Source organism: Myotis nattereri (genome assembly GCF_964212035.1).
Source record: "Myotis nattereri genome assembly, chromosome: 16".
In the NCBI taxonomy this organism is placed as follows: Eukaryota; Metazoa; Chordata; class Mammalia; order Chiroptera; family Vespertilionidae; genus Myotis; species Myotis nattereri.
The window spans coordinates 47343944-47370509 of NC_138091.1; the positions used below are offsets into that span (position 1 = coordinate 47343944).

The window sequence follows — 26566 nt, forward strand, 5'->3', positions numbered from 1 at the left end:
TTATGGCAGGATGGAGAGAGAAGGGGTGATGTTTCTCCTCCACTACCTCCCTCCTTGGGGTCATGGTGCAGCCCTGGCCTCCCTAACTACAGCCCTGCTGTCCAGTCTCACCGGGCTCCCTAAACTCTGTGCCTTCTGCTTCCCCCTCCCCAGGGCGGTCCAGCTTTCTGCTTTCACTAGGCCCTGGGTACCTCAACATCCTTGTGCTTTCCCTCATCCCTCTGGGTGGTCCCTTCATTACAGTCCATCCATTTGAGCCATCTGAGAGGATACAGCGGGTGCTCACAGCGCTCCCAGCCCTCGGAGAGGAGGGCTGTCCACAGGGGCACCAAGATCGGGGTCCTTGCACCCCTGGGAACCTGGCCGCCACGCCATCCCTGGATCTTGAGCACAAATCCAAGGGGTTTTTCTCAGCTGTGTCTCTGATTTCTGTGCAGCCTCGGGCACTGTTGCACCATCTCAGAACCCCCATTTCCCGGCCGTGAGGGGGGAATGACGTTGGGATTCCTGGGTGCCGGTCCTGGCTCTGATCCACCTTGCTCTGCACCCCTGGGAAGTCCCTTTCCATCTCTGAGCTGTCCCCTCAGCTGTAAAGGAGGCGGCTGGACTCACCCATTTCTAACCTCCTGCCTCTGAGCCTAGAACCTTCTTTATGTCCCAGCATCTGGACATTTCACAACCCCAACGCCCAGAACAGGCCTGGCATCCGGGACCTGCTGAGAAATAGTCACGGAACCAAACAAGTGCCCTAACGGCCTCTCAACATCTAGGCCCAGGGGCCACCCTGCACCTCTGGGCCAGCCACCCGGGCACCCGGGACCACCCGGGTCAGAAACACCCACGGTGAGGTCAACTCTGTGCCCACGGCTGCGAATCAAATCTGAAAGAGGGTGAAACACCCCCGCCGCTCCTTCCCATCTGGGGGTGAAGTCTCTCTCCTCCCCCCCCCCCCATCCGACGTCCACGGGAACACACTGAATCCCAAGCACCAGACTGAGCTGCAGGTGCAAGCTGGCTTCTCCCTCAGCTGGACGATGGCCTGGGAGCTAAGAGGGAGGCTGAGAGGAGATTTGGGGGGTGGGGTCCCACAGAGCAGGAGGGACTGAGAGTGGTGAGAAGGCAGTGGAGAAGAGGGGAGTGGCAGAAGATGAAGGGGCATCTAAGTCCCCCTCCCACACCCCAGGGCAGGCCAGGTCTTAGAAGGACCCGTCATTGGGGCTGGTGGGGACAGGAGTCTACTCGCTCCCTCTCCTGCGGAAGCAGCTGCGGAGAGGGCTCTCTGGCCCTGTGTGAGGGCCGGTGCGGGGAGGCCTGGCTGCGAGCCTAACTCCTAACCCAGACCCAGAGCCCTGGGATTAGGGAGAGGAGAGAGGAGATGGCTCCAGGGGCTGCTGGGGCGGTCCTGGCAGGGGGACCTCTCTGGGCATCGGGTAGGAAGGCGGTCACGGGGACAATGGCAGGAGGCGGCCAGCACACAGCACTGCGGGGCGGGGGCGGGGGACTGGATGGGGCCGAGGTCCTATTCCCGTGGTGCCCACCTTACCTGCTGCTGGGCCTGGATCCTCATGTACTCGGCCCTCTGCTTGCCATGCTTGCCTTTGTCGGGGCTGCCGGCCTGGCCCTGGGCTGCCTTCAGCCTAGAGGCCCCTGGAGTCACCACCTTCATGGGCGGCACGCTGCCTCCGCCACTCTGCAGGAAGAAGAGCCGGGTCAGGTTGGGGGGCGGGGGGGCATACAGGAGCCCCAGGCACTAGGCGGGGTCTCTGGGGCTAGGACCTCTTCAGTGGGCCCTAGAGACCCCTCCAGGCTCCACACCCCTGCCCAGGACTCAGGGCCACTCTCTGAGGCCAGGTCTAAGGCCTTCCTGAGGAGAGGTGGCAGGGGTACCCACTAGGTTCCTGACCACTCAGCTCCCCAGTGAGAACTCGGTGGTGGTTTCCTTGGAGAGCCCAGAGGCAGCTGGCACCCCCTGGAGGAGCCACTTCTAATGTAACACCCCCACTCCCAGCAAGGGGCACCATCCTGAGCCCAGGAGAGCAGGCCTGAGATGGGGGAGTGGGGGGGTCTTTATAATGGCAAACAGCAGGATTGGCAGCCCCAGGCCCACATCTCCTCCCAATGGGAGGATGGGGGTGCAGTCTCCCTAAGATGGACCAGTCCAGCCCCCTGAACCACTCGAGGTACCAGACCTGCCCGGAAGGGCCCTGGGAGTCCAGAGGCGCAGGCAGAGAACGACAGAGACAGAAAGAGTCACACAGGAGGGGCGGGGAGGGAGGGGAAAGAGTGAGAACACTTTATTTGTTGGTTTACAGATACAGAGCAGAGGAGAGACCCTGGTCCCTGCCAGGCCTGGATGGGCTGGTCCCTGGGGAGGCCAGCTTCCCAGCCTCCTCGGGCTCAGCCTGCAAACCCTGCCCGACGCCAGGCTCCCAGGAGGGTGGCAGGAGCTGAGAGAAGGCCAGTGGGAGAAGGGGGCTGTCTGGGTGCTCCTGCAGCCCCCAACTCCCTCCAGCTCTGAAGATGGAGAGACTGGAGCATTAAGGCAGGAGGGGAGAACAGGGGAGGAGGCAGCCACCTTGGGCCTGGGGGGCAGGGGTGGGAGGCTGCCAAGGGGCCTCTCGGAGGGGGCTGTGCCCATCTGGCTCAGCGTGGCTTCCAGCTCCCGGAGCGTCTCTTCCAGGCTGTCCATCCGCTGGGGGGTGGCACCCCTCACTGTGCCGCCGAGGCCAGCACCAGGCTGGCCCTCACACTGCCCGCTGCCAGGTGGGGCGTCATGTCCAGAGTCCTTGGGGGTCTCCTCTGGGTGGTCTTCTCTGGTCTCAGCAGTGGAGGGCTCTTGAGTTCTGTCTGGGGCTGGTCCCCGAGAGCAGGGGACCCTGGCTCCTCCCTCTTCCAGACTGTAGCCCCCTGAGCCCTGTCTCTTCAGAGATGTCCCTGGCTTCTCGGGCACCCAGCTGCTGCTGGGCCTGGAAGCCTCGGCCACCACCTCTGGCAGGGCCCTCCCACTGCCAACCAGGGTCCGGGGTCTGGGGGTGGGGGTCGTTCTGGGACCGGGCTCCTCCAGCCTGGCCTCTGGTGGGGAGGGAGGGTCGGGGGCACACTCCGTCAAGATGATCCGGGGGATGCACAAGGCCCTGGCACCCGGGGCTGCCTGGGGGGAGAAGAAAGATGAGGGAGAATATGATCCCTGCAAACTAAACCACCAGAGCTGGGACGGGGGTGGGGGGCGGTGGTTAGATGATGGGTGAGCCCAGCCCCTTTCTTCCATCGTGGGGGAAACTGAGGCAGGGGAGGGGCCTGAGTGAACTCAGCAATTAGAGGCAAAGCTGGGACTAGGAATCAGACCTCTTCCCACCACACCCTCCAGTCTCCCGCGTTCTGGCAGAGAAGTCAGTTTACCTAGAAGCACAGACACAAGCTGACTTCTCCTTGCCCATGCTGAGTCCTGGGAGCAGCTCTCCCAGGCACCCCCCTCAGTGTGCCCACCTGTGCAATGGGATAGCAACAGGAGGGGCGGGCGGAGAGTCAGTGAGCTGGCACCCTGCACACAGCTGTTTGCTGGATTGAACTGAGTGACGGCCCAGCAGCCTGTGAGGGTGAAGACCAGATGTTGGCCTCCGGCCTCTGAAGGTTAGGCTCTCATCCTCATCACAGGCCAGAGACTCCTGGTCCCTCCACCCTCCACTTTCAGAACTTCACAAGGCGGGGGCCGTGGGGGTGGGGGGAGTGGGGAGCTCGGCTGGACCAAGTCCCTCTGTTGCACACAGGCTCGGGCAAAGCTAGAGCACCTGCTTCTGTGTGAACATCCCTCGCTTTGGCTTTGGAGCGGCCACAGAGACCCCCCCAAATGGAGTGAGCCCTGGTCTAACTCTGAGCACCAGTTTTGGGCCAGGCTCTGTCACCTGCGCCTTCACCTTTCATCCCTACTGTAACCCACCAGATGGCTCTCGCCGTCTTCACGAGGTAGAAACCAAGGGTGGGGAGGGTCACGTGACCCGCTCAAGGTCATTTACCCACGGCTAGTTAGTGGCAGCGCCAGGACTTGAACCCAGGTAGTCTGGCTCCAAGTCCAGTGCACTTTCCACTAAAAGGAGCCACAGGGAACATTTGGGGCGGGGGCAGCAGGTTCCCCGGCCTCCCTCCCACCAGCCCTGCCACCGGCTTACCTGAAGACGGGGGTGCAGACTAGGAAGGCAGAGAGGGTGACCCATGCCTGCCCGGCTCCACTGCCCGACGGTGCCTCGGTGAGCCAGGCCCCAAAGGCCCGCAGAGGGGCTTTGCCCACTGGGCCCCTTCCGGTTGGCTCTGAGCCAGAAGGGGCAGGGGCTGGGGGCCGCAGGCACAGCCCTCTGGGGGCAGCCCTCCCATAATGCTCATCCCCAGACGGCTCCTCGGACGGCTCTGTGTCCATCCTGCACCCAGCAGACAGCACTGCCCCCCATCTGGCGCCTGTCTGCTCCCCCTGGCCAGGGAGACAAAGCACCACCAGGCCTCAAGCCAGGCCAGAAATCAGGTGGTGGCCGGCATGGGGCCCACGGTGGGCCAAGGAGAGCCAGAGGAGGCAGGGGAGCCTGTGTGCACGGGAGGCTGCCCGCCCAGCGTGGAGTGACTGAGCGGTGGGCGATTCCCAGTCCCCCCGCCCAGGTTGCCCTCCCGAGGCACAGTCCCCGAGGGGTGCAGACAGCAAGTCCACCCCAAGTTCCCAAGAACGAGGACGAAGGAAATAAGTGCAGGGGACAGCAGCAAGGACTGAAGTTAGAGAGAAAGGAGAACTTCCCAAATGCTGAAAGATAGGGAGCCAGCAGCCAAGGAAGGGCATGGGTTTCTTCCATTCCGAGCTCCCTGACCAAGAGGGCAAGATGGGGCCATGGGCCTGAGAGGGGCTGAAATGAGCTCCCCCTGGGGAGTCCTGGCCCCAGTGCAAGGCACAGGTTCCTGTGGGAGAAATGAACCCCCGCCTGGCACAGGCAGCAGAGTAGGGGGGCAGGAGGCAGCAGAGTAGGGGGGCAGGAGGCAGCAGAGTAGGGGGGCAGGAGGCAGCAGAGTAGGGGGGCAGGAGGCAGCAGAGTAGGGGGGCAGGAGGCAGCAGAGTAGGGGGGCAGGAGGCAGCAGAGTAGGGGGCATGGTGGAGGCTTAGACAAGGGCTCAGGACAAAGTCAGGTTTTGAGTTGGACGTAAAGTCACCTAGTGACCAAGGTCCAAACTCCCAAGGACAAAACCCAGGCTGCAGGCCAGACCTAAACTCGGGCCACAGATTGGAACAAAATACCCAGACCCCCATGGGCCGACCCGAATGAAGCCTGTAAGAAAAAGCAGACCCGCCCTAACGGTTTGGCTCAGTAGATAGAGTGTCGGCCTGCGGACTCAAGGGTCCCGGGTTCAATTCCGGTCAAAGGCATGTACCTTGGTTGCGGGCACATCAGTAGGGAGTGTGCAGGAGGCAGCTGATTGATGTTTCTCTCTCATCGATGTTTCTAACTCTCTATCCCTCTCCCTTCCTCTCTGCAAAAAATCAATAAAATATATTTTAAAAAAAGAAAAGAAAAGAAAAGGCAGACCCAAGGGGCTACTGGCTGCCAGGCTGCTGGAGTCCCAGGGATGGAAGGAAGGGTTGTGCACCTGTCCTTGGGGGGGGGGGGTCCAGGTGGGTGAGGCTGTGGCGGTGGTGGGGACCCAGGGGTGTGACTGGCATCTTAGCAGGTTAGCGTGACAGGTGAAGAGAGGAAGCTGTGGAGGCACAGGCAGAAGGAGCGCCGTGAGAGGTGGGGGCAGCCTGTTACCTTCCATGTGGGGCCTGGGGCTGAGCCCCCGGGGGGCCCTGAGTCCTGGGGGGGCAGCAAGGTAGGGATCGGCTGGCGGCAGGGCGTGGGGGGGAGGGAAGCCACTGAGCTTCTCTCAAACACCTGGGGAGCAGAAAGTGGGGGACAGTTTGGAGGAGACGCACAGGGAGGACAATGGAGGTGCTGGTCTATGGCTCAGGCACCACGGGAAGGGAGGGCCTGGGCTGGCACTGGGATCCCAGCTTCACTCCTTGGCCCTTCAACAATCGTCACTGGCCACTCTGCCCTCCCATTTGTCTCGTCTCCAGAAGCCCTGGGAATCCAGGGTCTGCGGCCACTCAGAGAGGGGGCCGGGAACACTGGAGTCTGAGAGACTGGGATGGGTTCGAGGCACTTGGGTATTAAATGTTCAAAGAACATCCAAGGGTGGGGGTCTCAGAGCACAGGGGGGGTCTCAGGGCAGTTAGGGGTGGTTCACAAAGACTGAAATCAAAAACCTCGCCTGGCCGGTGTGGCTCAGTGGTTGAGCATTGACCCATGAACCAGGAGGTCACAGTTCGATTCCTGGTCAGGGCACATGCCCAGGTTTGGGGCTCATCCCCAGAAGAGGGTGTGCAGGAGGCAGCTGATCAATGATTCTCTCTCATCATTGATGTTTCCATCTCTCTCCCTCTCTCTTCCTCTCTCTGAAATCAATAAAAACATATAAAAATATTTTTTAAAAACCCAAACCTGCAGGGAGGGACTTTAGACCTGCCCCCCCCATCCCCCCCCACACACACACACACACTTTACAATGGAGAGAAAAATCGAGGCAAGAAGAACAGGGTCCCAAACAGGCCGGCACTCAGCGGGAAGCCCAAGAGTCCAACCCCTGTCCTAGTCCGGCCACCTCGCCCGGGGGTCAGCTTGGCAGGGAAAGGGAGCCGGGTCTGGCGGACGACCCGGGGGCCAGCCGCAGCCCTGACCCACCTCCAGCTCCGCGATGATGCGGTCCTCGTCGTCCTCGTCCTTGATGGCAGAGGCCATGATGGGTGGGGTGGAGGCCGGGCGGGCCACCTCGGACACCGTCCGGCGCAGCTTCACTTGGGGCTTTTGCACCTCCAGCTCCTCGGACTCGGCCTTCTGCAAGGCCCAGGCCCCGTCAAGCCCAGGCTCTGCCCCGCCTCCAGCATCAGCTCCCCTCCTAGGCTCCATGGGCTTGGACCATCTCCCACCTGCCCTGGCTCCTCGTCCTCCCAGGACGGCCCCTTCCCATGGGGAAGCCCAAGCCAGAACGGAGTCCCCACTGGCCAGCTTCTTTCCTGCCACTTCCTCTGAGAGGGGGCCGCCCGGAGGATCCCTGGAGGGCCCCTCAGGCATCCCCCTAACTCAGCCCCTCGCCCCCTGCCCCAGGTGGGGCGGTACCTTGATGAAAGTCGAGTCCTTCTTGCTGGTGACCACAACCTCTCCGGTGCGCGTGGTGGTCAGGCCGTGGGAGGACGGGAAGCTCCGGCGGGGAGGGGGCGGCGGGGGTGACTTGGAGGGCTTCTCCGTGCGATACCGGGGCACCGTCAGCTCATCTGCAGGCAGCCAAGGGGCTGGAGGTCAGGGGACCTGTGCCACCGCTGACTCCAAGGGGCCAGACCTTGCTTCCTCCTCCAAGGAGGAGGGGACAGGACACAGCCCCGCCCCCCTCCTCTCTTACCTCCCCCTGCAACCCAGCCCCAAGCCCCGTCACTCCTCTGACTGCGCTCTCATCCCTCCATACTCCAAGGGCGGTGCACGGACCCGCAGCCGCGGAGCGCCCGGGAGCTTGTCAGAAATGCAGAAGCTCAGGCCCACCAGAGCCGCAGGATCGGAAGCCAGATTCTGGCAGACCCTCAGGCGATGTCAGGTACACGTCGGAGTCTGAGAAATGCTGTTGTCCTTCGCCTCTTTCCCCCTGACCTCAGCCCCTGCCCTGGTCTGGACCTCTGTCCTTTTTCCATCAAAAGAGAACAATACCTATTGCAAGAGCCTGTCCCTGCCCACCAGGCCCTCCCCCTGATTTTTCTGGGGGTGGGGACTGTTTCCAGGGCCACGTGCAGAAGAGACACTCACACCTGACACTCCTCTGCCTGTGATCCTCCGTGGCTCCCCATTACCCAAAACCGCATCCCACCGCCCTGTCCCAGCACCCTCTGCACGCGCCGATCTTTCAGCCTCAGCGTGCCACTCCCTGGCCCGGACCCCGCTGGACCCTCCAGGCCCGTGCACACGCCGTTCCCTCTCCCTGGCGTGCCCGCGCTCACTGGCCAGGGAAGCACCTATGTGTTTTCAAGGCTCCAATGGAAAGGGCCCTCCCACGGGAAGCCCTTGCTGCCCCCCCAGGGCTCCTCTGGGACTGCTCCACACCAGAGCTCACCTCCACCACTGCATTTAGCACCACATCCTACTTCTGCCCTACACACCAGCCTGGGGCAGATGACATGACCACACCGGGCTTAGTGCCCTCGTCTGTACAACGGGAATAACCACCGGAACTGCCTCCTGGGGCCGTTGCAAAATTATAAGAATTAATATATAGGAAGCGTTTGGGGCGGTTCTTGTCACATAGTAAGTGCCTGATAAACATCTATGTTAGTGTCAGTCCTCCACTACATTTTAAGCTCCTTAGAAGCAAGCGTGCCTTAGTCCTTATTCCCAGCACCTAGCGCACAGTAAGTGCTCGACAAATGTGTGCGGCAGGAATGAATAAGTGAATGAGTGATGGTTGCCATTTCAGGTTCAGATTTGTGCCTCCCCTGTGAGCTCACAGGCTGGGGTGGGGGGCCGGGAGCACAGGAACCATGTCTATATGGATCAGCGATGCACCCTATGTCGGCACAGCCTGGCTCAGGGCACGTGCTGGGTCTGCTGGACTTGCTCCTCCTCCCTGCGTGGTCCCCTCAGCAGCACTCAGGCCAATGGGGGAAGCCCTGGACGGGTCCAGCTCTAACCCAGACTCTGCACTTCCCTTCAGTGGCTGAGGGTCGGGCTGCTGATGTCCCAGCCCCTCCCTTCTCCAACAGCCTGATCACAGAGATTCTCTCACCCCCGTGCTTCCGCCATCAACCTGAGAGCTTCCGAAGATGGGGCTTCCCTCCTCTGGGCCCCTCACCCGCCCCTATGTTCCCCGTACCCGAGCCCCTCCTTCCACTGGGCTCCGTTCGGGGGGCTGCCTTCTGGCCGTGGGGGACCTTCGGGGGCTTGTGGTCAGGGGTGGGGGCCGGGCCTGGGTGGGCCTTGCTCGCACAGTCCAGGTCAGGGATGGCCTTCAGCAGCTCCGCCTGCGTCTCCTCCAGCAGCCGATTGATGTCCTTGGCGCTATACTGGGTCAGGGCCGCCCGCTTCTCCTCCCAGTCCCGCTCAGCAGCCTTAAGAGGAGGGGGCAAGAGTCAGGACTACAGTGGCCGCCCGCTCCTGGGCCTGTGGGGCCTCAGCCCCTTCCCCCAGGCACACATGCAAGGAATGGTAAAGGAAGCCCCACATCTGGCCCCGCCCCCCGGAGACCTGGGAACTTCTTGAATATTACAAGCTTTCTCCATGAGTCTGGAATGCTACCTTCTTCACAGACTACTCTCTGGACATACTTAGACCTGTTTCGGGACGTTCTCTTTTGTTTCATTGGTCACACAGTCTATTCGTATGCTAATGCCACACCGCTTTAGCTATTATGGCTTTATAATATGTTTTTCTGACTAGGAGGCTTCTCGGACTTCCTCCTTCACCAGGAGGAACTACTTCCAGCCGAGGATGGTGGGAAGATGTGTGAGCCCAGCTGACCCCCTGTCCCGGGCCCAGTACCTCCACAGACACAGCCTTGTCCACGCTTCTCTTGCCAAGTGTGTCCAGGCCTTTGGTGGGGTTGGCCCCCTTGGGGGTGGAAGGGGCCCCCTCAGCTGGCCCACTCAGCTCATGGAGGTTTAGCGGGGGGCTGGGGGGCGGCATTTCAAAGTCCAAGCTCTTGTTGAAGTCAGACTCGGCCGTCACCTTCTTAGGGGACTGATTCAGGAGGTTGTTGGGGGGTGGCCACACACCCTCGTCCACTTGCCTGGGGTCGGAAGAGTTAGAAGCAGCTGTGAGACCAGCAGGGGGGTGGGCCCACGGAAGGGAAGCCTGGCCTGAGGGAGGCGGGTGTAAGGAGGGCTCTGGGGTCTTGCAGGACAGAGGCAAGGGCCTGGGGAGGAGGGACTGCGCCCAGCATTAGGGACAGACAAGCCTCGAACAAGCAGGAGTTGGGGTATAGCTCCAGCTGCACACCAGTGACCTTTAAAAGGGGAGTCCGGATAAGGGGTCAGGCTGATCTATCAATCTGGGCCCAGGGTGTGCCCCCGTGGGAAATCGGAGGTCAGAGGTCAGAGGCCAGGGGCAGAATGACCTTCGGATCTGGGCCAGCATGTCTGTGACCCCGCGGCAGCGCTTGAGCAGCCCATCCAGGCGCTGGGGCTCCTCCTTCAGGAACTTCACGGCCTCCACCTCCACGCGCAGCACTACCCGCATCTTGCTCTGTAGGCCTGGGAAGTGAGCTGAGGGCACCGGGAGGTGTGAGCTGAGGGGGAGCAGCTCAGAGGAGTGGGGGGATGGGCAGCAGAAAGGGCAGTGCTGGGTGGGAGGGAGGGTGTGGGGGGTGCAGCGGGGACGCCCACCTGGACCACGTGCCACATCCACCAGCCCCCAGCTCACCCTTGAGCTCGGTCAGTGTCTCCCCGAGCTGTTTCAGCACCAGCGCCTTCTCCTCCAGCTCGGGGCCCGGCACCAGCCGGTGGTTGTGGGAGACATCCCTCTGGATCTTCTCCACCGACTTCTCCAGGTCACTGCAGCCACAGAGAGACCCTCTCAGCCCCTGCTGGCCCCAGCCCCGCCCCCTGACATCGGGCAGCTGGAAAGAAATCAGGCCACCAGTCAGATCAAAATGAAAAGCCGTCCACCAGGCCACGTGCCCAAGTGAAATCGGAAATGCCAGACCTTGGAGGTGAGACCTCAGAAGGGCTCCCTGACGGGGCCCCTGGATCTCCTTCTGAAGCTCCGGTCTTTAGCCACATCAGCTCACACCTCCCTCCCGGTAACGTGCATCCTCCCATTCGCATTGTGCCAAGGAACCAGCAGAGAACTTGGCGGCCTTGCAGAGCGCTAGCGGCAGCTACACGTGCCCCGAGGGGGTCTCTCTTCTTGCAAGGTGGCACTGCCGTGTCCACCTACCCTTCCTCAAATGATCCAGACACTCAGCCTCTTTCTTTGAAGACAAAACTTCTTTTGATTTTCAACGGGCTTATGCTGAGCCTGTGTCGTTTTAAGCTCCACATCTTTCTAAAATGTAAATCAGACCCGGCCACCACCCCCTGCGTTGAACCTTAAATGGATCCCATCGTTCTGAGGCTAAACTCCAAACTCTTCAAGGCAGTCAAGAAGGGCATGAGGGTAAGTAGTTGAAAATTTGGCTCCAGAGTCAGACAGACCCAAATCCCAATCCCAGCTCTGCCCGCCCCCGCGGAGAGATCTTGGACAAGTTACCGACTCTCTCCAGGCCTCAGCCTCCTCATCCAAAAGATGGGGATGGTAAGAGCGCCTTCCTCCTGGGGCCACGGTAACGATTAAATAAGCTAATGCAGCCGGGAAAGGGATGGCGAGCGGTCAGGCCCTGGGGACTGCTCTTATTTTCCTTCCAGCCACATCTCTTGTTCTCGTCTCTCTTGCTTCTGTTTAGAACCGTCTGGAATTTCTCTGAGGTCCTTGCATGTGCTTTCCTCTCTGAGCTTTTTTTTTGGTACACCATTCCCGGAGGTACTGCAGTACCGGGTCGATGCGTGGAGTGGACGGGGCAAGCTCCTATTCCATCTCCCTGCTCCAAAAATCCATTTAATATACTTTCCTTGGATAGAGGATGTATCAGATATTAAACCGATACTACACTTGATCTTAGCCAAAAGGCCGAGAAGTGATCTCTGGGCTTTTTTTAATGCCATTTCCTCTGCTTAGAATATTCCATTCAAACACACACACACACACACTCAGACATGTGTGCACATACACATATACATGTGACTAATACACTTGTTCTCAGGCCTCAATGGGAATCTGTCCTCTACTCCTTACACTTGAGGTTGGGGGTCTGCTTCCTGCTCCCCACTCCCCCCCCCCAGCCTCTGGGGCTCCTGTTTGCTGGACTGTGCAGCGCCAGGCAGGCAGAGCCGTGCCTTCCAGAGTCGTAGCCGATGCCCAGCACCTGGCAGGGTGCCTGGAGCAGAAGAGCTTTCTAATAAATAATTGTGGGCTGAACGATTAAGTGAAAGAAAGAACTGTTGATCTCAGTGGGGCCTGCAAAAAGGACTAAAAAAAAAAAAAAAGAAAAAGAAAAAAGGAAAGAAAGAAAGAACCGCCGCCCGGGCAGGTCACCTCAATTCTGTCCTCGAGTCACTGACACCCCTGACCCACGTGCGGCCCTTCACATGCCTCCCTGACAAATCCCAGCGGTTGGATTTCAGCTCCACCGTCCAAGCGGAGACAACTTCTGAATCCCAGTTCTCCCACCCGGCAGATCTGCTCGCCCTCAAAGCTCTGTCATCAGCAAACCTGATCAGCATGCCTTCTCCATCTTCAACCAACTGGTGGGTAAAAGACAGGCCGCGCTGGCGCCCAGGATGAATTCCTGTGACTCAGCACGGCCAGGGAAAGTGCTGGCATGTCCCTAGCACTTCTTATATGCCAGGTGCACACTCAGCCCTCCCCTTTCGTTACCCGATTTTGGTGAGTTTTAACCTTTTTCATCTCATGGCACACATACACTAATGACTGAAATGCTGTGGCACACCAACAAATGTATGAGTTTGCCGATCTGACAAAAAAATGGATAAAATTTTGATCCATTCACACCAGGTGGCTATTTTCGTGTTGGCTGTGGTCATTTTTTTATTGGACAATCTAAGGGAAAAGACGTCAGCCCTCGCACTGAAGAGTCTCACGTTCCATTCCCCGTCAAGTCATGTGTGGGAGGCAACCAATCAATGTGTCTCTCTCACATCAGTATGTCTCTCTCTCTCTCCCTCCCTCCCTCTCTTCCTCGCTCCCTCCTTCCCACTCTCTCTAAAAATCCATGGAAAAAATATCCTCAGGTGAGGATTAACAACAAAACAAAAGTAAGCCCGTGCCCCTGACTAAATAGTCAGGTATTGCATGTTTTAAAAATTCTTGCAGCACACCGGTTGAAAATTGCTGCCTTATTTAATTCTCACCACAAATCCTGTGAGTGGGACCCATGATTATGTCCAATCTACACATAGATCAACAGTAGCTTAGACACCAGACGACACTTCCTAGCCTCGCTGGCAGTTAGAAGCGGCCGTAGACTGAGGTTTAGCCAATGGCATACGAGGGAAAGGGGTACCTGCTGTTTCCAGGCCTGGCTCACAAGAACCTCCCATGTAAGCTCTCCCGGGCTCTTTCCCCTTCACGTTGGCTGAAAGGCAATGACCCTGTGGGTGGTCTTGGAAGGCACATATTGAAGATGGCGAAACGTCCATTAGCCCGGGTCCCTGGGGGACTACATGAAGGAGGGCCATCCCACTAACCCACCCGATACTTTCCAGGAGAAAGAAAGACACGTCTATTACTTTTGAACCATTATATGATTTCTTACAGCAGCTACCCTAACTAATCAATTAGCCACCTCAGCTGATACTACTGGCTTTGGCATTTTTATTAAAAAGAGGCTCCGGGAGATGAAGTAACGTATCATACAGCTATTTTGTGGCAAAGCAGGACCTACTCATGTCTGACTTCAGCCATTCGGTTCCACTGCATCTCACGCCCACACTGGAGGACGCACAGTATTGGCATTAACTTCCTGCAAGAGGCCAGGGCGAGAAGAAGGGGCAGAGGGGAGCCAAGGAAGAGCAAGTGTACAGGGATAAGGAGGGGCCTGGTCCACCTGATGCCTGGGGAGGCTCTGGGAGCTGGGCAGGGAGGGCCCTCATGGCCCAGCTGGAGCCACTGCAGGCCTGGTGTGCAGCGCAGCCAGGCACCACCCCAAAAAGGCAGGAACCCCCTTCAAAGCGGGTGGAGAAACCTGCCAGAAGCAATCTATCATCCCCCAAGCTCTCGCAAGAGAGCGGTGTGAGTGCTAGGTTTGCTAACGGGGCAGGGGGTAGTGAGTCTATGGGTTCCTGGAGAGCTGAGGACCAGACACTCATAGGACAAAGGCTTAAATCCATCCTTTCATTTCCTCTGCCTCTGTGCTTTTTTACTTCCTTTTATTTCCCTTTAATGTCTCAATAAAGGTGTGTGTGCGCTTTAATTCCAACCCAGCTCCTATGTGGTGAGTGAAAAGGGCAAGGAGAGGACAGAAAAGTCAGGTAACAGAATTCTTTGGGCTGGGCAGCCCCCCCCCCCCCCCCCCGGTCTACTTGGAGGTCGCACCTGAGTTGTCACTAAGCTTTCACACCTGGAGCGATGGGGGGCTGCAGCCAGCTTGTTTCCAAGTGAGATGACCCCTTATTTCATCTCAGCTCCAGGGAAGTGGGCCCCAGGCTGAGGGGCAGGGGGGCTTCTCAGGAGCCCCTTGCAAGAGGTACAATCAAATAGGAGTTGGTGAGGACGCTGGGCTCTCCGAGCAGCGTCTCCCAGCTCCCTGAGTCACTGTCCAGTTGAACCCATGCCCCCTCTGGAAAGAACTGCAAACATCTTAATACTTGGCACCGATGAGGAAGCCACAGCACAGAGAAGGGCGGAATCGGCCCCAATCACACAGCCTCTCGGTGCTGGAGCAGGACCTCAGGTCCCCTTGTGCCCGGTGCCATCAGGAGGGAGGCCAGGGCAGGGCCTCTGCCTCTGACCAGGGAAGGCTGCAGGGGGCGGGGGGTGGGAGGGCTCACACAGTGGACCGGCAGCGAAAGGTAGCGTCTTCCTTCCACGGTGCCAGACAATCGAATCTTGGCCAGACAGCTATTTGCTAAATTTGGTTCAAAGACTGTCTTCTGTTAACTCTTCCACGTCTAAGCATTTGGGGGTGGGGTGTTCTCTATTCCTCATTCCTTCTGAAAAAGCCAGATTTTTTCCTTGGCTATCCCTGGTCTCAGAGATTAGGGAACGGGGATGCTGGCAACTGTGGCTGGTCAGCGCCAAGATGACCAAGCTAGCAACACCTGCTCCTCCACCTGGATACTCTACCGGAGGGTCAGTTTACATGTCACAGGCCAGAATGAAAGCAGACAGACGGCGCAGTGAAATCAGGCAGCTGGCCACGTGAAAGCAAGGCTGCAGGCCACGGGGTATCCAGACTGTGGGCCATTAGGAAGAAAGACCATAGCAAAAGCAGGCATCAAGCCAGAAAAAAAAAGAACTCAGGCATTGCGCCAGATGGCCCAAGGTTTGTGGGTCACCGAGAAATCAGGCCACGCAGGAGAAGGAGAGCAGACTTCAGAACAGACCAACGTCATCTGTGATTCAGAAGGAAGGGAGGCTGCGCGCCACCCCGGCCTCACCCCCGCCCTCCCTCCTCCGCCAGGCCCAGCCTCACTTCAGCTGCTGGGTGATGAGCTCCTCGTCGTTGAGGTAGCGCAGCCGCTCCTCCTCCACCAGGGTGCGCTGTCGCTGCAGCGGGTCCTCGTGCCGCCGCGCCGCCTCCGACACGCGCATGCTCAGCTCCGCCTCTGTGCCCTTCAGCAGCGCGCGCAGCGACTCGAGGTTCTGCAGCTGTCAAGGCAGATGGACCGATGGACCGGGGTGGGAGGGGATGGAGGCGCGCATCAGGGAAAGGGCCAGGAGGAGGCAGGCAGAGGACAGCCCCAGGCCGGGCGGGCTCCGCAGCATAGGCGGCTGCTCGGCTGCGGCCGTGAGCAGCAGCGAAAGGCTGGGATGGAGGGGCGCGGCGTGGGGGGTGGGGGGTGGGGGGTAGAAGCCGAGGGCTAAGTTCTGGAGGACAGAGGCAGGAGGAGAGAGGCATGGGGGGTAGTGGGGGAGGGGTGCTGAGTGGCCCAAGCAGAAGGTGCGGCTGCATGACTGTGGACGTGAGCAGCAGCGAAGGGGTGGGATGGTGGGGGGCGGAGGACAAGGTTACTGTGCTGGGTAAATACAGAGGCAAGGAGAACAGGGTATTTGGGGGACAAGGAGTGGCCCTATGTAGGGCCCTGCCGACCATGGCTGTGGCTTCGATGGACTCAAGCACTGGGGTTTGATAGAGAGTTTCCATGGCTGGAACGGGTAGACTAACTTAACCCTCGAACCCAGCTCTAAGGCCTAGTTGGGGCAATGGTGGGGGGGCGGGCGAGATCTTATCTGTTGCCCAGATGGCAACTCGCTGCCCCCCTCCAGCCTGTCTCTGCTCATTATTCTCACCTGACAGGCTCTAGGGCCCTCTGGAGGAGCGGGCACCGCGATGCCAGGCTCCTGGCTGGGGGGACCATCTGCCAGGCGGGGCAGGGTGGGGGAGGGAAAAGGGGGACTGGGGCGTCCCTGAGTACTAGCTGGCGGGGGGGGGGGGGCAGGAGGGCGGCTCCGTGGGCTGGACGGGGGTTCCAGGAGCGCGGTAAGGATTCAGGGACGGGGAAGAAGGGCTCAGTGTCGGGGACACAGCCGAGGGATGGGCTTGGTCAGGGCACAGAGATTCAGCGAGGGGGCAGAACTCAAGGAAGGGGAAGGGGAGAAGCGTTCGGAGAGGGGCCCAGTGATCGGCAGGGACTCGATAGAGGGAGTAGGGGACGGGGCCGGACTTCCGGGGGGGGGGGAGTTTCCGCACAAGTGGGTGGGTTCAGAGGGGCGGGGCCCCGGAGGGGGCGGTACCTGGAGCTTCCGCAACTGCTGCAGCTGGCCGCGCAGGTCGCTGGTGCTGCTCTGCAGGCCGCGCAGGTGCAGCTGCATCTGCAAACGGCTGATGGCAGCGGGCTGCCCCGCGGGGGTGCTGCTGGCTGAGGGTGGGGGAGGGCCGGACACTGGGGTGGCCCCGCTGCTCCGGCTGCCGGACCCGCAGGCTGCAGAGGGGCCGTGCGGATGGGAGAACAAACCATGAGCTTGGAGGCGTTGAGGCCAGGTCGTCCCCCCCCACACACAGTAGCAACAGAGGCACGTGGCTCTGACTCCCTGCCCCAGATGGTAGTCAGCCCTCCTGTGGGGCGTCAGGGCAAAAAGACTTCTTGGGCTAAGGTGACTACTCATTTTCCTTTCAAGTATTGTTTACAGATTGGTAATCTGAGGCTCGGAACGTTTAAGGGGAGGAGAGCAGGGTCACTCACGTGCTGAGGGCGTGGCTGCTCCATTGGAGCCTTCGATCTTCTCGCTGTGGCACAGGGAAAAGAGGGCCATCAGAGGGTCCAGGCTGGCCCCAGGCAGTCAAAGCTGGGTGAGACCTCACCATACTCTCCAGGCCCCAGATCTCAGGATGGAGCCCAGAGAAAGGAAGGGACTCACACCCAGAGTCACACGGAGAGTCACTGGCAGAGCTGAGCCCGGGGCCCCTGCTGCCCACGCTCCCTCCCTCTTGCCCCAGCTACGGGCCCTGCCTGGTGCTGGGAGCAGCCTCACCTGGGGGTCTCGGGCTCCGAGCCTCGCAGCAGGGCGCTCTGCACCAGGCCTGTGAGGCTGGCAATCTGCTTCTCCATGGCCTCCATGCGCTCCCTGGGGAGGACGGTGGCTTTGAGCAAACCCTTGTTCAGGCATGGGGTCCCTTCTGACCATTGCTAAGATTAATAATTAGAGGAAATACCATTCCCTCCAGCCACCAGCACACAGACAATTCCAAGGGCCCCAACAACTAAGGATCAAGCCCCCCCCCCCATCCCCATATAACATTGGTAAGCCCGTCTCCATCCGACAGTCACCCCCTCCCTCCGCAGTCTCATCTCTCACCACTGGCTCCCTAATGGGCCCCACCCTTGCCTCTCAGTGCCTCCACACGTTCTCCCTTTGCCTGGAATGTCCTCCTCTCTAAATCCAGCCCAGAGCCCCCAGCTGCCTTGAGGAATCCCTGTACACCCTCCCACGGGAAGTGCACGCATTTTTTAATGCATCTCCCCCACTAAACAGGGCAGAACCGGGTTTGCCCAACTTGGCATTGACAGTGTCCAGTGCACTGCCTGGCACACAGGCCACAAGAGAGCTGTGTGAATGCAAATCACTTCTCACCTCCCAGCAGCACTGCCCGGGGGCAGCGGGGGACAGACAGGTCAGTGCCCGTCACCTCCTCCAGCCCTGCATCCTTGGGAAGGAGCTGAGTGATGAGCACGAGTTCCCCCCCAATCGGAGGCCACCTCACTGAATGGACCTCCTCCCCACCCCTACTTCTAACCAGCACCCCCTCCCTGGTGAACTTCAGCAGGCCCCGTGCTGGACAGCTCCGGGCTGCACATTCTGTTTGGGCAAGAAAGGCTCTAACGATTAGAGCTGATGCAGCCTCGGTTTGGGGGTTAGGAAAACAGGCTCGGGGGACGAATGCAAGCCCAGGTCTCCAGAGGCCTTAGGGCCCCGTGTCCACCCCTAAGTGCTTATGGACAGAAGGAAAGTGGCCCGTCCGTCTCTCCATTGCCTTCCCTGCCACAAGGTACTCCGGCGACCCCCCTACGACCCCAGGTCTACAGAGGACCCCAGGGTCTCAGAGACCAGAGCACCACCCTCCACAGACGCTGCAGTGCCGTCTCCGCCACCCCCACGGCCTGAGACCTCGCCAGCTTCCCTTACCTGGTCTCTGTGTCCTTCGCTGGCACGGGCGGCCCGAACCCAACGAGCGGGCGCTCCCCGGGCCCGGGGAAGAGCTCGGGAGGGGGGACTCCGGCCGTCGAGGAGCCCCCGGCGCTGCGGGCCTTGCCTCCCGGGCTCTCCGCGAAGACCGAGGAGGAGCCCGAGTCTTTGCGGAAGGATTGGCGGACGGGCGAGCCGCGGCTGGGCGGCCCCGAGTAGGGGCTGTGCGGCGGCGGGGGGCCCCCGGGGGGCGCGGCCACGTCGCTCAGCTTCTGCGGCGACGAGGGCGGCAGGCGGAAGGCGTAGCCGTCGCCGTAGAGGGGCCCGCCCGCCGCCTTGTACAGGGAGTCCTCCAGGTCGGACTGCAGCGCGGCGGCCGAGTAGGTGCTGAGCGAGCGCACCGAGCCGCGCTTGTAGAGGCCGCCGGCCCCCGGGTAGGCGAACGGGTCGGCGGCGGCCGCGGCCAGGCTCAGGCGCCCCTCGTGGAGCAGCCCGTAGGGGTCGGCGTAGAGGCCCTCCCCCTTCACCAGCATCATGCCCCCCGCCTTGCTCGCCAGGTCCTCGTCCGGCTTCACGTCTCGCCGCTCCAGGATGGCGCTGGGGCTGGGGCTGACGCCCTGGGCGGCGGGGGCGCCTCCCAGCCGCTCCGCCGCGTGGTGCACCGGGCTGCCCGCGTAGGAGGGCGGGCGCCCCCCGGCGTACGAGAGGCGCGAGCGCGACGGGGAGCCCGACGGCAGCCCCGACGGCAGCCCGGGCGGCGGCGAGCCGGAGGCCAGGTGCGGCGCGGGCGACAGGTTGTTGAGGCGCCGCGTGGGGGACGACTCCCTGGACGCGTACACCATCTCTCTCTGTGCGGAAGACAGTCCGGGACCCCACGGGGCTGGTCACGCAGGGGGTCCTTGCTTGGGGAGCCGGTATCTCCCCCGCCCCCCGCGACTCTTGGGAAGTCCCTTCTGTTCTCTGCCTTCCCTCGCTTCCAGATGGAGGGAGAAGTGGCACCCGAGGGACCACCCGCAGCCCCAGGGTGCGGGGTGGGGAGGCCCAGCGGGAAGGAGTGGTTCCTGGAAGGGTCGCCTAGGATAGCTGGAGGCCTGCTGGCGAAATCCTGAGCGGATGGAGGAGGTGGGGGGGGGGGGCAGGAACCCGGGAGAGGAGAGACCCCCACCTGACCCCACAACTAATGGAGGCCCCTCTGCTTCAGTCTCTATGTTCCTTTCTCCAAAACTGGCCCTGGTCCCTGATGACAAGGGATTGAGCTCCTGGACCCCATCTGCCCAGCCCCCGCCCCATGCCCCGGGCACCCCCAGCCGTACCCGGAGGTCCCCATTGGTGAGGTGTGAGCCGGGGAAGGCGGCGTAGAGCGGCTCCTTCCTATAGATCTTGATAATACTGCGGTCCTGGATGTCCCTGGAGGGCGGGAGGATCACAAGTCACCATCCCCCAGCTCTGCGTGGAGGAGGGGCAGCTACTCCAGGGAGAGGGGAGGGGGCGGCGAGAGGGGCCAGGAGCCCAACCCCTTCCTAACCCCTGGCTCAGTGGCCTGTCTGCCTCGCGTTACCTGCCACCCACACCCTCCCAACACACACACCCACCCAGCAGCCTCCCTCCCGTCACCTCCTGGGCTCACAGCCCGTGTCAGGTTAGCTCAAGGCTGGGGGAGCGCACAGGGGATTCGGAGGGGAGGAGGTGGGGCTGAGACGCGGGGAAGGGGCGGGGCGGAGAGAGGAAGGGCTGGCGCTGGGTCGGTCCCCGGCTTAGCCCCCTGCTGGCTAAAGAATGGCCTTCGAAGTCAAGCCCGCCACCGAGAAGTACCGGGAAGCCCACCCATTCTCCCCCCCCCCCACCCACCCACCGCCCCCGCCGGGGCCACGCCCACCGGACGTCCTCCAGCTCGTAGAAGACGTTGCGGGCCTCGTCTTTGATGAGGATGGCGGTGTTGGGCGACTTGAGCATGCCCATGGTGAGCTTCTGCGGGAACATGTGCGCGATGAGCGCGTGCAGCGTGTCCAGGCTGCTGACTTCATGCGTGATGTGCACGCGCCGAGTCTCTTCCCCGAACTGCAAGAAGAGCACCCCTGCGAAGGAGACGCTGTTAGTGCGGCCGCCACCGCCTCCACGCCGCCCGCCGGGAGAGCGAGGGGGGCCTTCGGGGGCCACGCCGGTCCCGCAGAGGCAGGGCCTGAGACCCGCCCCCACCCCGGGGTGCAGGTGCACCCAGGCGCTCCTCATGCTGCGGGCCTCCCCGGGCACCTCCTTGACCCCAGGCAGCTTGCAGCCTAGAGAAGGAAATGGAATTGGGGGCGAGAGCAGGTGGGACAGAAACTGGGGAGAGTCGTTGCTGATGGGGAGAGGGGTGAGAAGGGAGGTTATGAAGGGGGGCTGCTGAAGAGGGCGAGTGAGAGGGCTAAAGGAGAGGGGGGGGCAGGGGATGCTGAGGGGTGGGAGAGATGATGGAGGGGTGAGGGGAGAGAGCTGGAAGAGGGCTGGGAAGAGAAACCAAGGAGGGAGAGGCTCTGAGGGGAGGAGATCGCTGGGGCGGAGAGGCGGGAAGGGAGGCAGAGGCTTCTAGGAAGGTGGTTGAAGAGAGATGGATGGTCCAGGAGAAGAAGAGGGCTACAGGGCGAGCGGAGCGGAGGGAGGAGCCACAGGCCGGAGGAGGATGGTCGGCAGGCGGTACCTGGTGAGCGCAGCTTGCTCTGGCTGGCAGATCGGGAGAGGGGCAGGCTCTGTCGGAAGCGGTTCATCCTACTGAAGCCCAGAGGCAGCTCGGCCTCCGACATGGTCTCCAGCGACTCAGCTGAGGCGTAGGACAGCTTGGCTGCCTGGTCTGCCAGCCCTGGCTGGGCTCCCTGAGTGTGGCGTGAGCTGCGGGTCTGGAGGGGCAAGGCGGGTGAGAAGAATGGAGCGAGAGCCCTTCGCTCTGCCCGCTGCCCCCACCCAGGTGCGGGCACCTCCCCCCCCTCCCCCCCAGCCCCTGCCAGCGACAGACACGCACAGGAAGGTCTCCTGGATCCCAGACTTGGCTGTGTGGCTGCAAGAGAGTTCCCCGCCTCCTGGGGCCTGGGCCTCCCTGGGACACCCAGCAGGGAAGGATGGGGCCAAGGACTCGGCACCCTGGGAAGCCACACAAGAAGCGGTCGGAGCAGGAGCCATGGGCACGCCTGCTATTTTAAGCTTCCAGAGAACAACAACACAAATTTGTCACCGAGGTGAGTGAGCAGCAGAATCGTTGAGCAAATTGGGGCATTAGTTCCAGACATTAATTAAGCTAAGCGGCGGGTTGGTGAGCGGCGAATTTATCCTTTGTGGAGTTCAGGGAGTTGGGTTGGGGCAGGAGGCAGGGCCCAAGGAGAAAGCAAAGAGAGCTAGGGACCCCAGGATCCCAGCTCAGGGGGGGCTGGGGTATGGGCCCTCACTGAGCTGTGCACAATGTCCACGGGTTTACTGGGAAAACCATCCCAACCCCCCCCCCCCCCCAAAGCCAGTCGGACCCCAGTTTCAAACAGATGACCTGCCTATTACATGCAGTGTACATGCTAAGCCTGTGTGATCCACGCACATACATGGCATAAGTGCTAGGCCTTAGCCCCTCCCTGCAAGGCACATGCTGCTGCACAGCCAACCAGCTAGCCTTCCCCAAACACCTCCCCTGGAACCCAGCACAGCCGCCTCTTGTCCCAAAGCTACAGCTGAAGGTAAGGTCTGGCCGGGGCTGGGGAAGGGTGTTACCCAGTGCCCATTCCCTTCCCACACCAGTTCGATTACTCTCTGTGGGGGACAAGTCACCCTGATTTCTATCGCACATAAAGAACCTGCTTTTAAGGCTATCACTCAACCACAGCTCCTGCCATTCTGCCTCAGCCCCTCCCCTCAAGCCTGGTCGTTGTCAGAAACTCATTCATTTAAGGGAGAAAGGTAATGAGTCAGATCTACACCATCCCATGTTATGTTGCATGATATATATATGTGTGCTATATATACATATATTCTCAGGAAAAAATCATTTTGCCCAATTCTGTTTTTCTATAAAATCAATTGCCCATTTTAAACAAAAACCACTCAAAACGATTAACACTGGTTATCTCGGGGTTGAGACACCTTTCCCTGTGACGAGTTTTCGTGTCATCCTTGTGCTAACCTTCTCCGTGCCATTCACAATTTGAGTACCTGTGCTGCCGAAGTGAGCAGTCACTTTTTACTTTATACCTTTTCTGCTGGGTGAATTTTGCACAATCAGAATAATCATTTTTATAATTTAAAAAAACACACAGTAAAAGTACCTCTAAAAAGGAATCATTTATTCTCCTCCCCAGCCCTCTTCTTCCCCAAATCCTGATTAACCCCTAATTAATCTCCATCTTCATATTAACTCAATTTAATGTTCCAATTGGATTAGCACTCTTGAAACGAGAGAGCATCTTCCTCTGATGGGCAATGTGCCCAGCTGTCCCCAGAGTGGCCTCAAGGGCTCAGGGGATGTGGAAGGACAAATATGGAGGCCTCAAGGGGCCTCAAGTACAATGCCTTACCCAGTGAGTGGGCATGGGTCTGGGGAGGAGGAAGGCAGTGTAGGAACTGGGGGGGGGGGGGTGCCTGTGCCAAGACTGATCTGGGCTGACCACCAATGCCAGCCTGTCCCCTTCTCTCTCACCTCAGCCCTGAGGCAGTGTGGAGAACCATGTCTGGTCTGGTGGTCATGAGGTTGCCAGGCAACTGCAAGTTCAGTGGTTGCCAGGCTGGTGTGGATGAGGGGCTACAGAGTTCAGGCGGAATGAGCAGCTAGCAGGGATGAAGAACAAGGGATGGCCACGGTGGCTTGAGGCGGGGGGGTGGGGGGGGGGCGCACTAGTGAGGTGCCAGTATGAAGATGGAACAGGGGCTAGAATGAAGGGGATCCTAGAGACCACTGGCTCCTGAGAAGGCAGGACCCTGCCCAGGGGACCCTGGGAAAGAGATGCCCACATTCCCTGCCCCACCAGTTCCTCTCTCCATCCCGGCCCCAGGGGCACCTTTCTAGTCTCACAGCCCTTGTAGAAAACCCTCTTGAGAAGAGAGAAAGCCTGTTTGCACTTCTCTCCATCCCTAGGGTGAGAACAGGGCAGAGAAAAGAGGGAGATGGCAAGAAAACCAAGCAGGAATTCAAGAGAGCCCTCCAAAGGCAGGAAAGGGGCTCGGTGGGAAGCAGTGAGAACCTGTCACCGGAGATGTTCCGGGGAGCCCATGGCTCCTGGTCTGAGATCAGGTGGAGGGACCTTGAGTGAGGCCGTCAGACTAGGATCTGAGGTTCCCGAACACTCTCCAGACTGGGGCAGAGTCATTTGGGAACTTTTTTTTTCTTACTAATTTTTAAAATATATATATTTTTATTGGTTTCAGAGAGAAGAGAGAGGGAGAGAGAGATAGAAACATCAATAATGAGAGAGAGTCATTGATCAGCTGCCTCCTGTACCCCCCCCCCCCCCACACACACACACACACTGAGGATCGAGCCCACACTCTGGGTATATGCCCTGACCTCCTGGTTCATAGGTAGATGCTCAACCATACTCAACCACTGAGCCACGCCAACTGGGCTGCTTATTGACTTGAGTAAGAGAGAGAGAGAGAGAGAGAGAGAGAGATCCACTTATTTATGCATTCATTGGTGGATTCTTGTATGTACCTTGGCATATTGAGACGACGCTCTAACCAACTGAACTATCCGGCCAGGGCCCCATTTGGGAACTTTTTAAAAACACTTTTGAGGTCCCCGCATTCACTGAATCAGAATCTCTTAGGGTTGGGGCCTGGGGTTCAAGATTTTTTTTTTAGAAGTTCCCAATGTGATTCTGATTTAGGAATCAAGCAGCGTCCATGATTCTAATAGAGAATGAGGTGAGCGACCATGTAGGGCTCCCTCTGAGCCAGGCACTGTGCCTGTGACATGTAGTATCTCATTTCTTCTCTCTGCACAACAGCTCTATGATGCAGATGTTGTTGTGCCATTTTACAGAGGAGAAACCGAGGCCCAGGGGATTAGGTAACTTGCCTCAGGTCAGGTCACCTGGCTGGGTAGTAGCAAACTGGAATTCACCACCAGGTGGTCTGGCTCTCGGATTAAACCACTACACGCTACTGTCCCCTCCAGAAAGGCCATGACTGACGCCATGGTTCTATTCCACGATTCTCTAATTCAAGGACGTCTTCTCTCTGGGAGAATGCGTGCCAACAAGATGCTTGGAGCAAGACGACACTGGGGAGTCTGGGATGGATACTTCCCACCCCCTGTCATGACGCTTGGGACTCGAGGGGCTGGAGACTAGGACACAAGCATCAGTCTAACTTGGTTCAGCTCTGGGCCTGGGTGCCAGGAAAGATGGCAAAGGCACCCAAAGGGGCTCTCCCAGGGCCGCAGGATGCCCTTGGAGGGGCAGACAGCTCCTCGGCTTTTGACAGCCCGGTCTCTCCTGAGGAGGCAGGAAGGCACCCAGCCCTGAGCCCAGCCCTCCACATGGGCAACAGGTTTGGGGGTGTAGGACTGTGAGTCTCTTGCCTGGCCCTGACCAGCTCCCCATCGTGGGAAGTAAGAACAGGATGAGGGGCCCATCATAGTCACAGGCCTCCCTGGAAGATGGAGTTTCAGGATCTGAGTTCAGAGAACAGGCCCCTCCACAAGATGATGGGATCCAGGCCCAGCCTCAGAACCAGCAGGCCTGGCCTGGGAATCCCTCCTCAGATCCCCCTCAGGGGTGGCCCAAATTCCAGCACTGGATCCACCAGCCCCTGGCAGGTGAACCCAGAGTCCCTCAAAGCAGCAGTCACAGCCTGCACCCCAAAGCCCTCCGCCCGCACCAGAAGGTCCCGTGCAGTCGCACACCCCTGCGCAAAGCGTGTGCAGGGAGGGGGAGGGTGGGAGGGCACATGCAGTTGTCATGGAAGCGGAAGCACCACACACTGACCTTGAAACTCCAGTAGTTTGGCTGCTGATGGAAATAAGAGAAGAGATGGTTATGATGGGGTCGGGAGGGGAGAGGGGCGCAGGGGTGGGTTAGAGACCTTTGGAGCTCAGCACTCAGCCCTGGGACAGGGGCCCTCAACCCTCCCAGGAGCAGGGAGGAAGCTCTGCCTGGGTACATCCCATTCTCTACTGAGACCCAGGCCGGCTCCGGGCCTGCTAGTGGGGAGGGGAGAACCCCTCCCACTGTTTACAAGCCGCACACTCTCGTCACAGTAACTGTCCTCAGAGAGGTACAGATGGGAAAAGGCGCCGATGACCGTGGTATAGGGAACCCAGGAGACCCTGACAGAGATGAACTGGAGCTGCAGGATCAACGCAGTGGCAGCTGCTGGTGGCAGGCCAGGGAAATCTTCCCGGAGGAGGTGGCATTTAAACTAGGTCTTGAAAAATGAGTAGCTCAGATTGGACAAAGGCATGCTGAGCGGAGGGGACAGCGTGGGCAAGTGCCCTGGGCCAGGCAAGGGGAGGGTGTGTTGAGGGAATAGTCCACTGTCCAGGCTGGCTGAGGCGCAGGGTCTGGGCAAGTAGCAGATTAGGCTACAAAGAGGGGGCTGGGGCCGGATGAGTGGGCTTAAATGCTGAGCCAAATTATGTAGATTTAGCAGGTGGGATGCGCGAAGGCATCTGAGTGAAGCACAGTGAGGTCAGAAGTGGACCCCAGGAGGGCTGATGGGGCAGGTAGTGGAGGGAGGCCTGTCAACATGATAGACCTGGATTCTAGAGGAAGGTGGACAGATGCCAGTCACCGTACAGCCCTGGGCAATGAGTGGGAGCCACGGGCAACGGAGGGAGTTGGGGTCCGTGGGAGCAGGGGCAATCCCTGTGGCCGGATAGATGAAAGAGGAGGCTCCTTGAGCCTCTGAAAGGGATGGAGGCTCAGATTCCTCCTCATTCACAATAACCTGGGGTCGCCCTGCCTTCCCCGGAGGCCAGAAGGCCCCTTCAGATTGCTGAGGACAGGAAGGCGTGGCCGGGGGCCTGGCTGGTTCTTGGCAAAGCTGAAGGCACCCTGCTGGCCGGTGCCAGCCTCAGCAGGAAGACAAGAGGCAGCAGATGGCCTGGCCCTGGGGTGCCTGGCACCAGCAAACAAGATTCCCCAAGCCTCAGAGCCCCTGGCAGGGAG

General features: G+C 59.9%; 1 protein-coding gene across 2 annotated transcripts in view; it reads right to left on the reverse strand.

Moving 5' to 3' along the window:
* Nucleotides 1-26566, reverse strand: part of SRCIN1 (SRC kinase signaling inhibitor 1) — a gene marked incomplete at its 5' end in the record, with an annotated part of 66578 nt that overhangs the window by 6923 nt on the left and 33089 nt on the right. For both annotated transcript variants that reach the window (XM_081109627.1, XM_081109626.1), the window contains 16 exons: nt 1544-1690; nt 6753-6905; nt 7188-7342; nt 8923-9157; nt 9588-9834; nt 10162-10309; nt 10467-10597; nt 15295-15470; nt 16557-16744; nt 17006-17049; nt 17295-17387; nt 18447-19294; nt 19760-19853; nt 20323-20521; nt 21124-21319; nt 25385-25408. In XM_081109627.1, the coding sequence (XP_080965753.1) occupies nt 1544-1690; nt 6753-6905; nt 7188-7342; nt 8923-9157; nt 9588-9834; nt 10162-10309; nt 10467-10597; nt 15295-15470; nt 16557-16744; nt 17006-17049; nt 17295-17387; nt 18447-19294; nt 19760-19853; nt 20323-20521; nt 21124-21319; nt 25385-25408 (3078 nt within the window). The remainder of the gene's footprint in view (nt 1-1543; nt 1691-6752; nt 6906-7187; nt 7343-8922; nt 9158-9587; nt 9835-10161; nt 10310-10466; nt 10598-15294; nt 15471-16556; nt 16745-17005; nt 17050-17294; nt 17388-18446; nt 19295-19759; nt 19854-20322; nt 20522-21123; nt 21320-25384; nt 25409-26566) is intronic.